Below are 19,050 nucleotides of genomic sequence, written 5' to 3'. Positions count from 1 at the left end.
GACTGGTGTAGCACAATTTTTCTAATTCATTTTAGAACAGTTTATCTTATTGATTGCGTTGATTCGATTTTTTTTTTTTTTTAATAACTCAATTGCTACAATTATATAGGGAATGAATGATTCAAATCTTGGTCTTTTTTCATAAATTAAAGAGATAAAACAATGCCAATGTTTTTGATTATTCGTAAACTTTTTTAAGTGCCTTTTAAAAAGACTTGCTTATTGCCACTCTAGCCATAAATGAAGCTTTCTGACTATGAAATTTAGAAACATTTCCATCAAGCTGTAAGAGGAATGCAATTAGCATCCTTATTGAAGAAGACTTACATTCTCAGCATTGCAAAGAATTTTTAACAGTCTCATGGGTTTGTGTTGAAATTATTAATTACTTTCTTGGAAAGTTGGAACCACCTGTACATTTTCTTAATTAATGCGTGATTATATAACTAATGATGAATTGACACGTGTATATATACATAATAGGTTGGTTGTCAAACACTGGATCAATTTCAATCGACCCAACTAAACGAAACCATCCATCACCCTTGGGGTTCAACTGAGCGTTTGAAGTTTGAACACCCCAAATCATAGGGAAATTATTAGGTGATCCAGAACTACAAGGTCAGGTTGTTGACCTTGTAGTCCCAGTCAATAGAAAAGGAAACACATTATTAAAAACAGCAGATATCAACTTACTTGCCACATCACTGAAAAACAATACAAACTTTAACTTTCATTAATCCAACAATGTTAACCCTCTATTGAAATTCAAATTTTGATTTGGAAATTGGGCGGGTTTGGTGAAGGTAAAACTGAAAAAACAAAAAGTTTTTCATTTTCAATCTTCATTTTTGGAGCTCTCTCTCTCTCTCTCTCATCACCAGTGGCGGAGCCACACACAAGGATGGCCCCCCAAAAATTTTAAAAAATTATTTTATAGTATTTATATTATTTACATTTTTAAAAATGTAGCATGTAAAAATTGAAGTTCCCCCCCTCCCAATTTTGAGCCATTTCAATGATGCTCTTAAAAGAAAGAGAAATCGTAATAAAATCATATAATTTAAGAGGTTTAACAAATTAAACTATGTAAAAAATGATAAATTTGTGTGCATGTCTAATAAAAGAAATACATGACTTTTGTATACTCATTAAAATTTAGAAGATGATAAATTCTTTTAGTAAATTAATTCATATGTGTGTGTAGAGGTTTGTCTTAACTAATATATTAATATCATAATTTGGCTCCCCCAAACCAAAATTTCTAGCTCCGCCCTTACATCACCACCACCATTTGGCTGTCACTTCCTTCCATCTCAACGTTGGCAACATTTCTGCACTTGTAAGGTACCATTTGTTCCCTTTTTTGTGGTATAGAAACTGCTTGCTGAAATGCTTCATAGAGATTCATTTTTACAAACTTCTTGTTGTTGTAGCCTTGTGTTCTTATTATTAGGGGCTGTGGGTTCATGTTAGTGTGGTGCTGAAATCTGATTTTTCTTTTGGATTTAATTGGTTAGGATTTGATATGGACAACAGTTATAATGATATGAGATACTTGCACCCAATGAACAAAGAACAGGGGGCTAGTACTTTGCAACAATACCAGAATCTAGTGTTAAAATAAAAATAAAAAAGCAAATATTTGCTCATTAGTTGGGATATCTCATTTTCACCTTTTAAGTCTTTTTTTTTTTTTTTTTATGGTAAGTTTGAAGTGGGTCATTGCCATAGAATCATATTTGGTATTTTTGTCTTGCATTTTAGTTCATTTTTATATTTTAAAAATGAACAAAGTTGTACTTAATATTTGATTTTGATAGAAGCTAAAAAGAGAATTTTGAAGTTGATATTTGTCCATATAAAGGAGTTATTTAGCATTGACCTCTAATTCAATAGGCAATTGTCCCCTTGTTATTCACATTATTATATACTAAATCTCCCACAATTTTTTCAGTGGATAGAAAATTGCTTGTTGAAAGGCTTCATAGAGTTTTGGTTTGTCTAAACTTATGGCTTTGTATTCATGTTAACATGGAACTAAAATAAGTTAATGAAATTTCTTGTCCTATATCATGTCAAATAATTTTACATTATTTCACTTTTCTTTTGTCATTTCGGTTTGTTTTGTGATTTTGATAGCACTATATGTTTAATTTGATGTATGAGGAGCATGTATGCAGCGTGGAAGTGCGAGGCTTCAGCAAGCTAAGAATAATGATGAGGATTAACATCATCAATTTAGCGTGGATGGCGTGAATATCTTGCAACAGAAATAGAAGATGCAAATGACTAGCAACATGGATAAAAGTATGAGTAATGGGTGGAGTGGTTCCTTTATCCAGGGGAGCTGTTAGTAGTTGATTAGAGTTAGTTTTTAGGTATATAGAGCTATCAGATTGAGACATGTTCAATTATCTTATTATGGTAATTCAGTTGATAACTTGTTATAAACTTTATAAGTAACATTGTGCTTGTTATAAACTTTATAAGTGCTTGTGGGGGTATAGGGGTTAAGAGCCGAAGTTCAAGTTTCCTAAAGGGAATTTCATACACATATAAATTTAAATTAGGATAGAGTAGAATTTTTATCTTATATAAAAAATAAATAAATAAAAAAATAAAAAAACAATTAGATTTGAATAATAAAGTAGACATATATTAATTCCAAAAATTCTCCTCTTGTTGGTTGTAACTAGAAGAAGCATTGGGGGTAGCTAAAATTTGTTTGGGGTTTGATGTAGACATTATATTGTGTTTGGTCTATGTATATCCTGTTGGTTCTTTTGTATTTGATATTATTTTGGCTAAATGACACTTAAATAAATCACATTTGTGAATTAAGTCATTTATTTGGATTATTTTACAATCTATTTGAAGAAGAACTTTTTTTTTTTTTTTTTTTTTTGCCTTTATTAGAAGTCATTTAGAAATTTGTTTTGAGTGTTCAATAAATCTTTTAACACTAAAGTATCATAAATTTTCTCAAGAGCAGTCTAGTATGAAAGTGATAATTGGCCTTAATTCTACTTGTGAAAATAAACACTCTATGCCAACAAACAACAAAACACTTTTTTGCGTGAATTTGGATATGCCTATCAAGTGTCTTGTTGTAACAATGGCAAAAATAAATAGCAATTTTGTTTACAAATTTAAAAATAATTTTTAAAAAAGTTCCACCAAATGTACCATTGCTTGATGAATTGCCCCTAATGTAGCTATGGTGCTTAACTGCTTATACATATTATATGACATTGTGACTCCATATTCAATTGGCCATCTTCATCTAGTGTAAAGGAATAAAGGCCTGTAGCACACTACATAAACTCCTGCCCATATACTTAATTGAGAAGAGTTGTTAAGTTAAGCTCTTGGTGAATCAGAATTTTAGAAGTAGAGAAGAAGAAATAGTTACTTCAAGGGCAACCAACATCCTGAATTGAGATTTTCTGGATGCTTCTCATTATGTTGCTTATTAGTTTTATATACAATAGTTCCTTAATCATCTTGCAGCAAAAACTAACTGAACACCTCAACTAACATACCAACACATACCAGCAATTCAGTAATACTAACATACAATGCAATACACCAATCTTTCAGTACACCATTAAACTGGACTCCTAACACTAACCCCTCCACTAAAACATTTTGCCCACAAGATGTGGATATTGCTGCTGAAGAGCAAACAAGTCCTCCCAAGTAGCATCATCAGAGATTCAGAGGAGCCCCCTTGCCACTAAATCAAAAGCTGAGCAATGGTTCTACTGCGTAGCTGGCATGATCTAGTCAGCAGAACCACAGGTTCAGAGGCAAGGATGCCTTGAGAATTGACAGAGGGTAAAAGTGAAAGAGGCACTGTCTTGTGTCCCAATTTAGCTTTCAAAAAAAAGACCTGGAACACAGGGTAAACAGAGAAGGTTAAAGGCCAGCTACAAACGGACAATTGAAAGAATTCAACAAATTTTGTTGTTCAGCAACAACATATTCTTTGTTTTTTTTTTTCTAAATATTGATCCGACTGATACTAAACCTGAAAAAAAAGGTGCATGAAGTTAAGATACTTTAACAGCAGCCCACACAAGCAAACAATAAACAACACAACAGAGTAAAAAATCCAACTTACCACTCCTGCATAATAAACAATGGTTCACACAAAAGCATTATAGGGAACATAATTTTGTAATTTAATGCCATAAAGGACATAAATAACTAGCCTACTGTTCTTTTAAAAAAAATAATAATATAAGAACTAATTTCTTTGCAAGAACAGAAACACAGTAAAAATTTAAACTTTTGGCCTTCCAATAAGCAGGTTTCATAGTGACACATGTATACCAAAATATGCCATTATCATTAAAATGAACCCAAAATTGCTTGAAAAATATGAAACTTTAGTGCAGTGTAATGAAAATGATGTACACTACAAAGAAGGAAAAAAAAAATAGAAATAGAACAGAGCAATAGCAACTCTGTACCCAGGCCGTGATGTCCTTATGCCATGCTAGAAATTAATTTCCTTCTTTATGAATGGCCTTCCACGGTTCCACCTAAATACAGAGCTACCCACAAGCACAACAAGAAATGTAAATAAAGTCAGCTTATCAACTGTTGAGCCAACTACAACATCCGAGGGCTGAGGCCACTTGTTACATTGGGTGCAAGCACGTCATATCATTATAACTGTTGTCTATATCAAATCCTAACCAATTAAATCCAAAAAAATAAAACAGATTTCAGCACCACACTAACATGAACCCACAGCCCCTAATAGTAAGAACACAAGGCCACAACAACAACAAGAAGTTTGGAAAAATGAATCTCTATGAAGCATTTCAGCAAGCAGTTTCTGTAAAACAAAATTGGTACCTTACAAGTGCAGAAATGTTGCCAACGTTGAGATGGAAGGAAGTGGCAGCCAAACGGTGGTGTTGATGATGAACAGAGAGATAGAGAGCTCCAAAAATGAAGATTAAGTGTGCGTTTGGGTCCGACTGATGCATTTGCGTTTGCGTTTTTCTGTTCTTTTTTTTTTTTTTTCACGCGTTTTGGGACAAATTTTACTATTATGTCTACTGTTCACATACTGTTGAGCACTGTTCATACACTGTTTGTCACTATTCACGAGTTAAAATATATTAAAAATGAGTACCACGATACTATTCACACATTTAAAAATAATTTTGCTACAGTGTTTTTAGTTTCAGCAAAAATAAGTTGTATCCAAACGGACCCTAAGAATGAAAAGCTTTTTGTTTTCACAGTTTTTACCTTCCCCGAACCCGCCCAATTTCCAAATCAAAATTTGAATTTCAACAGAGGGTTAACGTTGCTAGATTAACGAAAGTTAAATTTTGAATTGTTTTTCAGTGACGTGGCAGGTATGTTGATATAAGCTATTTTTAATGATATGTTTCTTTTTTTTTGGCTAGGACTACAAGGTCAGCTTGCTGACCTAATAGTTCCGGATCACCTAATAATTTTCCCAAATCATAAGATAAAAAGTTCCACAATTAATTTATTGCAATTTCAACTTAACAAACTGCATTTATAAAAACAATAAATTAAACATTGATAGGATATAAGTGTGTTTTACTCAACTCCATATCTAGAAAAATGAAATTTAATATCAACCCTAATCTGTTATCTATACAAATTAGCTGCAAGCCCACGCAATATGTGGGACAGTTATATTTTTAGTGCTGATATATATATTTTAGTAAAAGTTTGGTGTTTCTTCCAACCACACAACAGAGTCATCAACACAAAGAGCTTACTTCAAGTGGCCATGTTTTGACATTTTAACTATTTTGAGTGTTTGCATGAAAAAATATATGATCTTTTTTGTTAGAGAATAGAATTGACAATAAATTTATTTATAAAAGAATTTTTGCCATGGTATGTAGAATAATTTATACATTGCAAGATGAACTTCACATGTCAATAGAAAAAAGTAAAGCTTAAGAGATGTTAGAGATATATTAGTCTAATAAGATAAGCCCAAGCCCAATCATACTTTGTGTGCAAAATAAGTCTCCTACTAGAACTAGAAATCTATTAACCAAAACACCAAAATTGTGTAATTCACTCAAAAACTAAACTACTAATATTAGCTAAGGGAGGAAAAAAATAATATAAAGAAAGATAATACAACAAATCATTCAATTAAATTATTAAAAATAATTGTAAGGACTCAATTTGTAACGATCCCAAACTGGTATTGGATTCGAACGTTAAAGGCCCAAACAATAAAATTTGTAGAACGTGGATGTCCAAGAACTAGGTTAACTCTAAAAGAAAAACAATTAAACCTCACGTTTATAAATAGATTAGCACTGATATAACGATCAATTTTTCGTTAAAACAAGTTCAGTTCTTTGGTTCATAAGGTTTTCTTCTGAGTGCTCTTTATTTTTTTTTTTTATGTTCCGATCTTTTTCCCTCAATGTCTTCTTTCATGTTATATACTACCCTCTTGATATCATCTTCACCACACACTTGTAGGTTGGGTTCGGGGGATCTCTTTTTGTCCCATCTAACACCTTCTGGAACCTCCAACTAACAGTTGTAAGGCTGCTTCATCACTATTCAGGCATCACCTTCACATTAATGCGGTTAGAGAGTTGGTTGAAAGGCAATTAATGTGGAGGCAGCTGTTGTTATAGATATTTGTTTACCTTTTCTTTCTTACCCTTGGTCCCATATCCCACTTTTAGTGGTAACGTAGCTCCGAAGTACGTTTGTAACAAGGTGGCGTTCTAGTCGTCCTCGGACTCATATTGCCGAGAAGGATTTTGTCCTCAAACGAATACTGAACTCACCTTACGTGATATCTACTCTTCCTTTCGTTTGGTTACCCTTACAACCTGATATAGGCCTCCTCGAACAGTTTTACGTCCTCGGATGGGCCACAGGCCCAATTAACACGACTTTAATAATTTATTGATTAACCGGCCCCCACAATAATAATAACACTTTTTCATCTATATTTTTTAATAAATTCAAATTTAAAATAGGTAGTCTCAACCAAAACTTGTTTTATTTCTCATAACTCATAAGTGCATTGAAATGAACCGAACTGAACTGAATTGACTATAGTGGACCAAAATAGATCAAAATAGATTGAAATTGACTAAAGTAGACCAAAATGGACGGAATCATCAGCCACATTACCATTTTCCATATTGATTTGTTCCTCTAATCTTTTTTTTATAATATTGAATATATTAAGCAATTGACTTTACACAAATCCAAAATGCATACTCCTAAATTGCATATTTTAAGAACTATCACATTATTCCCCCATGTTTGCATACTATAGCAGGCACCTCCATTTCAAATGAAATTGCAAAACCTTAGTAGTTATGCCTATATATGAAACTCTACTTTCTATTTTAGTCACTGGTTTGACAGAGGATATAAAATTATTTCTTTGATATATAATAAAACGTTTCCCCATAGTAAAAGAAGTAAATAAAAAAGAGGCAATTTTTAACCACATTAAAATTTAAATATGAGGAAGCTTTAACACATGACCATTTAGTTAAAATTTATTTACCAAGACTCAAATTTTAAGGAAACAAATTTTTTTTTTGATGGAGAATTCTTTTACCTATGATTTTAACCTATATCTTCCACTTCATGATAATTAATTTTTATTATTAGAATAAGATATTAATCTGTTTTTTTATATTGGTAGAGTTCAAATCTCAAATTTCTTATTCAAGAAAAAAGAGTTTTACTAATTAAGTTAACTAAAATATATATATAAATATATATATATATATATATATATATATATTACCCTACGTTCGCATTTAATTGTGATTATTCTTATTTTTATGCCATATCGCCAGCCTTTTGTTTTTTGCCGCGGGTCCATAATGAATTTGGGCTTTTTCCAAGCCCACATCCCATTGCAAAACCCAGGATGGCCAGCACAACTCCTGATTGTAACTCGTGCTCCAACATTAACATTGGAATTAGCTGTCGCAAAGGGCACGGCCTCGTTGTTCTTATTTGCATCTGTGTAGTCCGTGAATATTCAAGGATTATAAGTTTTTTTTTTTCTTTTTTTTTTTTTGAGAAACAAATAGGATTATAAGTTAGCTATCTTAATAATTGTGTTCATCGTTTATAAATAATTAAACAATCATGTAATTAAAAATAATATAATTGATTAGTAAATAATTAGTCACATATTACTTTAAAAAAAATAAATAAATTTTGCTGAGAACTTTAAAAATAAAAAAAATTTAAAAAATTAGTCACAAATAGGACGGGATATGACATTAATTCCTTTGGAATAATGAGAAAAACTTTATCCATTTTATACAATAACTTGAAAGCTTGTTTAAAATTTGTATTTGTTAAGTTGTTTTTGTTAGCTTAATTATGTGCCAAAATATAAATGGGCCTTGTGCCTCTCGTGTCTTCCTAGTGAAGCTTGTTTTCTCCTTGTGAGTGTTCCTATCTTCCCAGTGAAGCTTTGGGATTTACTCTAACCCCTTTTGTTGCTACCTTCCTGCTCTCTAATTCCCATGATAATTCATCCCTAATTTGTTTACCCCACCGTACTTTTCCTTTTAGTCGGATCTTTACTGTCATGGCAGAAGATTCGGTTGACACTAACTTCACAAGCGGCCAAACTCAACTGGCTTAAAGGTAAGATCAATCTAGAGGTGGTCCCATCCTCTAGTGAAAATTCAAAGAAGCTTCTGATTGGTAAGATTCTATCCAACAAATCCTTTCCAAGGAGTTTAGTCAAAGAAATATTGGTGAAAGCTTGGAATGTGATAAATGATATAGAGGTGACTATAGTAGATAAGAACGTATTTATGTTTTCCTTTAAACATGAGGCAGACGTGAGACGTGCTTGGGATAGAAGATCCTGGATAGTAAAGGGCAATCATTTAATCCTAAAACGTTTCTGCTTTGATATTAGTGTGTCAGAAGTTGATTTTTCCACCATTGAGTTCTGGATTCAGATCCATGGCCTTTCGCTCAACAAAAGAAGTAAGGACAATGTGCTTAAAATTGGTAGCATAGCGGGTAAAGCGTTGGATACAGATTTGGCTGGCCCTGGGTCAAGTATTTGGAGTAGGGATGGCAATTTTTCCCCGCCCTGCTTGACTCGCCCCTCCCCGCTTCGCCCCACGCGGGTTTTCCCCGTCCCCCCAAAAGTAGTGGGGTGGGGACGGGGCAAGATTTTAGCCCTGCACCACGGGACGGGGTGGGGATGGGTTTAGACTTTTTAGACCCACCCTGTCCCGCCCCTCCTCGTCCCCGCCCAGCCCTATGTTGCTAAGAATTATAATTGTAAATTTTTTATACCCTAAAACCCTACTATTTAAATAAACATATCAATATTAGCTTATTTTATTCTATCTAATGTGGTTCTCTGCCTTTATTTTGTTATGTGTTATATTTTGAGATTTTTTTATGATTATCTTGTTAAACACTTGGATATATTATTCAATTTTTTCTAAAAATTGATTTGATTTGATAGGATAAATTTAGTTGTAATTTCAAGTATATTTTTATCATGAAATAGGTTTCATTAAAAAAATTGTACTAGTTGTAGGGTGAATTAATAAAAAGTAAAGTTTTACAGAGTGGGGCGGAGCTTCGCGAGGCCCCAAGGGTTAGGGATGGGGTGAGAAAGTTTTCGCCATCATGCGGGGCGGGGCGAGGATGGGGCAAGACAAAACCATGCAGGGCGGGGACGAAAACTCCATCCTTCAGCCCCGCCCCGCCCCATTGCCATCCCTAATTTGGAACAAATGTATTAGAGTACGAGTCAAAATGGACATTAGATGCCCTTTAGTCCCAGGTTTTCCTTTGGAAAGGGATCATCTTCCTGTACTGTGGATCCCTTTTAAGTTTGAAAATTTGGGGAATTTTTGTTTTGGTTGTGGTTTACTAGGCCATGATCACCGCAATTGTTAGGATACGGGAGTCCAGAACTTTGGTTTCTTTGGGAAATGGTTAAGAGCAAATAATAATGAATTTCAACCGGGTATTAATTTGGATAATTTTCTCAACCCAAACCGACTAGCAGTGGAGGCCACACCCTCAGCCTCAAGGTCCTCTATCCCACAAAACCAGTCTAGTTGGATCCAAACAGCCAAGGACTCTTGGGACGCAATGATTACGAGAGAGGAACGTGGCATGAGAGATGAACCAGTGGAGGTCCTTGAGCAGTGTAGGATGGTGACCCTCCATCAGAATGATGGGACTTACTTGGAAAAGGCAACTGATGTCCTGTCAAAATCCTTGGTAAGTCTCAATCCCAGTCCCACTCTAGTTACATCCCAACTCTCTCGTTTGAGCCTAGATTGAAATCTTTTGGGCTTTCCTAATCACAAGAGTGCTGGCTCATCATCTACAAAACCCACTATCTCAAAAATATCCACCTCCCAGCCTCCAAATAAAAATAGCCCACCTCCACATCTGTTGCTTGCTAGGATCCAAAAGAAAGTTCAATCACTTAAGCCCTTTAGAGCCCTCATATAACTCGCCCAAAAAATCAAAACACACCTTCACCCATACCTTGCCCAAGCTCACTCATACTCCTTCCCCTCCTTTACCTAAACACTCCAACCTTCACAGGAAAAAATCCCTTAAAGCGCTAGCCAGAGCAAAGGCAGTTTCTCAAGCTCATAAATTGAAACACTGTAAGGATGGTTCCTCTTCATCTCTCTGCTCTTTTTCTACTTCTTCTTCATGCGTATCTTCGATTGCCAAGGAGGCGGGCCTTACCATGCCCCCCACCTCGCCATGAGGACTATTGCATGGAACTATCGAGGTGCAGGCAAAGCTCCGACAGTTAGAGCTCTTAAAGAGCTAATCCGAGATTCTAATCGGGACATAGTTTTCCTCTTGGAAACTAAGATAAAATCTCCAAAGATAAATAAGATTTGCAATAGATTAAAGTTTGTAGACTCGTGGTGTGTTGACTTTAATAGGAGATCTGGTGCTCTTGCCTCTTTTGGAGACTTGGTGTTGAGTTAGAAGTAGTTTTCTCTGATAAGAATATGATGGTTGCTCTTGTTTATTCGGACCCCCCTGAAGCCCCATGGCTTCTTTTTGCCATATATGGTCCATTCCAAAGGTCCAAAAGGAAAAAATTCTGAGAGTTGCTAGAGAGCATGGTCTCCTCTTTCTCGAGGCCTTGGGTTGTGATTGGGGATCTTAACTGCATCAAGCGGGCGAAAGAGAAATGTGGTGGTCGAGTAGTGGTAGAAAGCTCAGTGAATTGCCTTAGAGATTTCATGATGAATACGGGTGCTATTGATCTTGGATTTATTGGTCCTTCCTTCACTTGGTCTAATGGAAGGGAAGGTTTGGCCAATATAAAAGAAAGATTGGACCAATGTCTGTGTGATCAAGAGTGGCAGACCTTATTCCCCAAGGCTGGGGTCAGACACCTGTGCAATTCCAATTCGGACCATAATCCGATTATGCTTGACACTTATTTAGATATTGAGGAGTTATCTCACCCATTTCGTTTCGAAGCTATGTGGACCAAGGAGGAAGGAAGTAGATGGGTGGTGGAAAGTGCTTGGCAGACCCGGGTGAAGGGCTCTCATGGCTTCAAACTAGCTAAAAAGTTTTCAGTGACTTGCCGTGATCTCTTGCGGTGGAATAAGGAAAATTTTGGAAATACAAAAGAAAAAATTAAAGCGCTCCGAGACAAAATTTTGATGATTCAACAAGCTACTCCTTTGAGAGAGAACTTGAACCTTGAAGCCTCTCTAAATTTAGAGCTAGATGATTGGCTAGCCAAAGAAGACCTGTGATTACAGCAAAATTCTAGAGAGCTATGGGTTAAAGAAGGGGATCGTAATTCTAGATTTTTCCATCTTTCAACCATCATCAAAAGGCAAAGGAATTGCATTTCAGAGATTAAGTTGGATGATGGGTCGTGGATTAGAGACCGGGAGGATATCCAAAGATATTTTTTGGAAAACTTCTCCACTCTATACAATTCTAGTCAACCCCAATTCCCTGAGAACCTCGAAAATCTCATTCAACCTTGTGTTTCTGACCAAGAAAATCTGGAGCTGTGTAAAGTCCTCTCTAGAGATGAGATTTAAAAAGTGGTGTTGGGGATGAAAGCCCTTAAAGCACCAGGTCTAGATGGCTTCCCAGCTCTATTTTCTAAGCATTATTGGGACACTATGGGTGACCAACTAGTTCTTGCTGTCCAAAGCTTCTTTCGTAATGGCTGGCTTTTGAAAGATTTCAACAAAACCTTCATCTCCCTTATCCCAAAAAAGAAAGGTGCACATAATTTTAATCATTTTCGTCCTATTGGTCTATGTAATGTGTGTTACAAGGTGATATCAAAAATCATTGTTAATAGATTGAGACATCTCTTAAACAAAATGGTGGATTCGGCCCAAGTGGCCTTTGTTCCTAATAGAAGGATTAACGAAAATGTGGTTCTGGCTCATGAGATTGTGCACAGTTTCAAACACACAGGGAAGAAGAAGGGCTACCTTGGAATCAAACTAGACTTCCAAAAAGCCTACGATAGAATGGAATGGAGTTTTCTAATGGCGGTTCTTAGAGCCTTTGGTTTCAGCAACACCTTTGCTAATCTCATTCATCAATGCCTATCTTCAGTTGAATTTTCACTTCTATTAAATGGAGGTCAATGTCCAAATTTCTCCCCCTCCCGGGGTCTTAGACAAGGAGACCCTATATCACCATATCTATTTATTATGGGTAGTGAAGTTCTCCTGAGGCTTATAAACAGGGAAGTTGCCCAAAAGAAGCTATCTGGTGTTAAAGTGTCTAATATTGCTCCTCCCATTTCTAAGCTGTGTTATGTTGATGATATCATTTTATTTTGCAAGGCAAAGTCCTCTGAGCTACCCACCCTCAAAGTATGCCTGGAGAAGTATTGTTCTTGGTCAGGTCAGTTAATTAACAAGGAAAAATCTGGTTGTTTCCCCTCTAAAGGGGTGAGCCCTCAATTTATCAATCAAATGAGATGTAGTTGGTGCATTAATATTCTATCCCATAACACCACCTACCTTGGTGTTCCTCTCTTTCTCTCTAGGAGCAGGAATCAAGATTTCCAATACATAAAAGAAAAATGGGATAGCAAGCTTAGTAGATGGAAAAGCAAAAATTTGTCTTGGTTTGGTAGAGTAACTTTTATCAAATTGGTGGCCCAAGCCATCCCAGCCTATGCTATGTTTGCCATTCAGCTCCCTAAAGGTCTTTGTGATCAACTTGATGCTCAATTCGTAGATTTTGGTGGAATCCTAAATCTAAGTTGGGTTCTTACTGGACACCGATGTCTTAGTCATCTATTTGTTAGCCTCAAAAGGAGGGAGGCTTGGGTTTCAGGAATCTTTGGGACTTCAACCAAACTCTCCTCTCCAAATTTGGCTGGTGGATTTTAACAGGAAAAGATTGTCTCTGTGTTAATGTGTTGAGGGCGAAATACAAGATTTGTAATAACTGGCTAACTCATTCCTATTCTGGCCATGATTCCCCATTTTGGAAACGCTTGTTAGGCATTAAGCACCTCATCTCTAAGGCAGCATGCATTATATTGGGCAGTGGGGACTCTATTCGAATATGGTCTGATCCTTGGATCCCCAATCTCCCAAGCTTCATCCCTCCCCCTAAGGTTGATGCTAATCCAGACCTGCCTTAAATGTGTCTCAGCTCTTTTCCTCGGATTACAGTAAATGGGATATATCCAAATTGAACTATTTCTTCGAAGAGCTAGTGGTTGATCTTATTCTGAAAATCCCCATCCCAATTAACCAAACTGAGGATAATTGGTCTTGGATGGTAACAAACTCGAGAACTTTTTCAGCCAAGTCTGCTTATTGGCTGTGCAGGGCAGCCTCGCCCCCCTCAAACATTGATGCTATTAGTGGTCAAATATGGAAAACCAAGTTGCATGATTGCCTTAAGATGCTTTTATGGAGAATTGTTGCCAATGTGCTGCCTTCTAAAGAGGTAATCAGTAAATTTAATGGAAACATAGATAGATGTTGTCCGTTGTGCAGTTCGACAAATGAGTCATCCCTTCACCTCTTTACTGTTTGTACTATTGCTAAAGCTATCTGGTTTCAAAGTCAATGGGGCTTAAGGATGGAAGCCATTGTGTTTGAATCCACTTCGGATTTTATCTATTTCCTTATTTCTCCTCCTTTTGTGGACAATCTGAATCCTAGTTTAAGAGAAGATTTTTTGCTGTTTGGTGTCATCCTTTGTGATGTTATTTGGAAGCTGAGAAATCGACCCCTCTTTGAAAACGCTGTGCTTAATTTTGATGGAGTTGCATCCAGGATTTATAGCCTCTTAGTTGAACATAAAAAATCAAGAGCCTCCACCTCAAGACATATGGTTTCAGCCCCTCCTCAGGTTTGGATTCCTCCCTCAAGGCTGGACATAAAAATAAATGTTGACGTAGCAATGGATCCTCACTTTTCTGGCATCGCTGTTGTTGTGAGAGACTGGAGAGGGGAGTTGGTGTTTGTTGGCTCCATGAAAGTGAACACCACCCTCCCTCTCTAAGCTGAAGCAGAAGCAGTTAGATGGGCGATTTCCTTAGCCCATGCTCTGGGTGGCGAATCTGTCCTTGTGGAGTCTGATTCTCAAGTTGTTGTCCAGCTTCTTTTGAATATGGCAGTGCCCCTTCCTTGGAGAATCAAGTCCCTTTGTTTTGATTTGAGGTCCCTACTATCTCTCTCTGGTAATGTTTCTGTTTTGTGGGTTCCTAGGCTATGTAATCAGGCAGCCCATATCTTAGCTAAATGGTGTTTATCTTGTAATTTTTTTGGGGTTTTGGCCCGGATTGTTTCTCTTCTGTTATTTTGGGAGAGTCCAGTAGGGTGTTGTATTTTTTTTCTTCCTCTCTAATAAAGTTTTCGGTTCATCAAAATTATGTGCCAAATTATGTACATACTTGTGATTGAATAGATGTACATACTTGAGCCCTGGTGATTGGTGCTGTGAAGAGTGTTAATTTTGCTGCCACAAAATGCAAGCTGTACTTGTGAAGGAAATGTGGCAAAAAAAGAAGCAGCCTTTATTCTTATTCTTTGGACCACTCAATTTCAATTAATCCATATCTCATGTACCGCTTCCCATCAAGAGATCTATGCATGCATTTGTCATTTTCTCTCTTCTTCTTCTCTCTCACCATTGACATATCAATGAGAGGAGATTGTATCCATCATTATCAAAACCATTCTTAAGTGTTTACGAGTTTATTGGAGCTTGGAATTATTTGGAGCAATAACAAAAATCCAAGGATACTTGGTGGCTTGAGGTTGGCGACTCAATATGCATTTTTTAGAGAGTAGTTGAAGAAAGAACTTGACGAAGTTGATTGCTAGAAGAAGCCTAGAGAGTTTGAGTACTAGGATAGCTTTAGGTTTCGAGAGCTTATTGTATATCTTGTACTACAACTATTTACTAATGGAAGTTTCATTCTAATTGATTTTTAGGTTTTCATCTTTGATAATACATCGTATGATTTGCATTTGTTTCTCCTATTTATATTACTTTATTTTGCTCTAGTGGTTTTATGAATATCCAAGTAATATGGAATTGGTTAATCATTTGCATGTATTTCATATTGAAGGTAGTTTAATCAAAAGAGTTAATATCCTACTGGAAGCTATTTCGGTTTGATCATAGGTACAAAATATTTTGATATCGAATACCAATATATCATTTCAGGATTATTGCTAATTATATATATATATATATATAATATTACATTCTAATCCAACCCAACATTGTAATTGTAAAATTATAATAATAATATAGATATTCAGGTACATATTTAGATTTTTTTTTTTTTTTTTTTACCTTGGATTAACTCCTAAAAAAAAAATTGTAGTTTTATAATGAAAAATATATAAAAATAAATAAAAATAAAATGAAGGCTTAATTCTTGAACATCAAGCGGAATTGTCATATCATATGAGTACAATTCAATCAACTAAAAAAATTAAAGAAAAAAAGCATAAATTTTAAATTTCAAAAAGACTGTGGCTGTCATTCACATTGACAAAGGCAAAACCCAAATCTTTTTTCAAACTCTTAACTTAACACCCTCCCATCAACCACGTGTCCTAGAAACTCACTTTTATTATATAATATATATATATATATATATATTTTAACTTTTGCATTGAGAAGAGCACTGGTCAGCGTACTAAACAAGAAGGAAATAAACTTGGCATGGCTTCCAGCCAGATCTTCATTACACCCACAAGAAAAACATGTAAAACAGGGGAGAAGAAGAAGAAGTAGGGATGAGAAGAATGCTGTAAAACTAAAACGGTACTGCAAGAAGGAGAAACAGGGAATGTTGCAAGGCTGAAAGCGGTGGCGATAACATTTTCTTGGCTTTTTTCTTTTTTAGTGGTATGTTTTTCTGGTTTTTTCTTTACCGGCCCGAACACCCGATTTTCTCCGGTAAGGCCGGTACAGTCCGGTATCGGCATTATTATTATTATTATTTTACAATTGTTTTTGTAAAAGCTATGATTAAAGGCACTAATTGCTAATTCGTTATAATAATTATGTAAAAGGTTGGAAAAAAAAAAACTGAGTTGATATTAGGCGTTTGTGTTTAATTAATGTGTTATTTATAAATAAAAATCATTCAAATATTTATATATTGTATTATTAAGAGTAATTTGATAATTATAGTAGAAGAAGATGTGAGATTTCAACCCAGAACCTCTTCGTTGTGAAAATAGTAGATGATATGAATTTGTAAACATTTTTTAGTCAACATTTCGTGGTTTTCTTTATAAAATATTATATCTATTTCGTACCTATACTGATATATCAACTGGTCTGGTTCAACAGAGATTGAGATCCTGCTTGCATCTTCCCAACACTACTGCACTCGAGTATTCTTCTATGTCACCACCAAAAAAGCACTGGAGACTTGACAAATGACAAGTAGCTAGTCAAGTAGGTGTCGTATACAGAGACAGAGCACAAAAAACTGAAATCTACTACTAGTGTACTACTTATAGATACAATACATACATACAGTCATACAGGCTCTGAGACTTATCCAAACCACAAAGACCAAATACTCTTTCACAGAAAAATCATATGGCCCCTAAAGCAAGGACTTGCCGGAGTAGAGTGGGGCCTAATTGGGACCATCACCGGCCGTCGAGGTGTAGAAACTCATATTTTTTCAAGATAATACTGCCTTCCACCATGCGTAACATGAAACTGGTAATGTATTGTTTTCTATTTTGGCAAGTTTATCTGAAATCACTTGCTTTTTATTCCCTGCTGTTCTTTGTTGCTACATGTGATTCTTGTGCTTTTGTTAGATAATGTCCTCTGCTTTGTAACGTAAAAAACACCTTAGGAAATGAAATGCCTCCAATTAGACTTAGATATGTTGTTGTTTCCAATATTTTGTCTGTATAATTTGAAATGTTACGATGGTTAGGATTTTTTTTTTTTTTTTAAAAAAAAACTGAGTTACGTTAAGAACCAAGTTTCTTGACCTATCACAAGGAAAGTTTATTCTCACAGAACATACTGTCACAAGGATATTTGATTTATTTAGAAATAGGGTAAAAGCCTAAAAGCCTCTAAAACATGTCATTCAAGTTATTGGTTAGGTGTAACATTGCTACAAAGCTCCCTAATGTTGCAATTGTGATGATTAGAAGCCATTGATGTAAACCTTGGAAGCACAGTTTTCTTGATTTAATTTTATATTGATATTAAGAAAATTTAACTAATTTTGTTCCCGCAGAGGCTCCCTGAAAAGTTTGTAAGGGAATATGGGAATAAACTCTCCAGTGTTGCTACACTCACTGCTCCTAATGGTGGCATTTGGCAAGTAAGGTTGGAGAAGGCTAACAATAATATTTGGTTTTGTGGCGGTTGGCGGGATTTTGTAGATTATCATTCTATCAATTATGGGTATTTCTTAGTCTTCAAATACAAGGGGAACTCAAAATTCCATGTTCTTGTGTTTGATATAACTGCTACTGAGATTGAGTATCCATCTAATAGGGATAAGAAAAGGCAGGGCAATTTGAATGAAAATGAAATGTCTACTTCACGAGAGTTGTGTGTAAAACATGAAGTAGATACAGAATTGATTATTATAGAAAACTCTCCCATGTCTTCAACAAGAAGATCTGTGTTATCTGGAGGAAGAGAAAGGGCATTGCAAGCAGCCAGAATGTTCAAGCCAAAAAATCCTTCCTTCATCCGCGTCATTCAGGCATATAATTTAAAATTGTCTTATGTGGTGAGCCTTTATTGTATACAAGATTAGCTCTTGAAGTATTTTAAAAGTCACCTTCCAATATTCTTATTTACAATTCTACTTTCTTGTGCAGTATGTCACCACCGAATTTGCAAAAAAGTATGTTCAACGGAAAATTTCTGTCAAGCTTCAGGCTTCTAGTGGAAAACGGTGGCCCTGCCAGTTTCGTTTCAGAGATGGTTCAGCTACACCTCAGACAATCGGCAATGGATGGAAATCATTTGTTAGAGACAATGGTATAAAGGTAGGGGATGTATGTGTCTTTGAGTTGATCAGCAGGATGAATGTTGTGCTGAAAGTTTCAATATTTCGCATGGCTGAATATGCATGACAAGTAAATCAGCCCTCAAACTTGGACAACTTGCCTAAACTTGTGGTAGGTGATTTTGACGTGAAACTTAACATGGTACCTATTTTCTTTTTGAGATTTTGGTTACTAGTAGGGCTATGTACCTTAATGCCAAGACCTTTTGGTAAAGTTTGTCCATTGACTAGATCTTGTTGAAAAAGTTTGTAATACCAAACTAATGTTATTTATGCTTAAGCTATTTTGTAATTTCCTCCACTTAAGACTGTGGAAGGCTGGGGATTATGCATACAATCTTTGAGGAATTAGCCTATCAGATAAAGCAAATAGAATCCTTATTTGGTTATTCCAAACATACCAATTTAAAGAAAGTGCAATGGAGCCGTACAGGGACGAAACCAGGATTTGAACCTAGGAGGGGCGAAAGCATGAACCAAAAAAA

General features: G+C 35.6%; 1 protein-coding gene across 1 annotated transcript; it reads left to right on the top strand.

Moving 5' to 3' along the window:
* The first annotated feature begins 17,115 nt into the window (after window positions 1-17,115).
* Window positions 17,116-18,717, top strand: LOC115961470 (B3 domain-containing transcription factor VRN1-like). Its single transcript, XM_031080450.1, has 3 exons — window positions 17,116-17,244; window positions 17,780-18,283; window positions 18,375-18,717. The coding sequence occupies exons 1-3, from the start codon at window positions 17,116-17,118 to the stop codon at window positions 18,630-18,632; spliced, it is 891 nt and encodes a 296-aa protein (XP_030936310.1). The 3' UTR covers window positions 18,633-18,717.
* The last annotated feature ends 333 nt before the right edge of the window (window positions 18,718-19,050 follow it).

Source organism: Quercus lobata, chromosome 9, assembly GCF_001633185.2.
Source record: "Quercus lobata isolate SW786 chromosome 9, ValleyOak3.0 Primary Assembly, whole genome shotgun sequence".
In the NCBI taxonomy this organism is placed as follows: Eukaryota; Viridiplantae; Streptophyta; class Magnoliopsida; order Fagales; family Fagaceae; genus Quercus; species Quercus lobata.
This window is presented reverse-complemented; position numbering and strand designations above follow the sequence as displayed.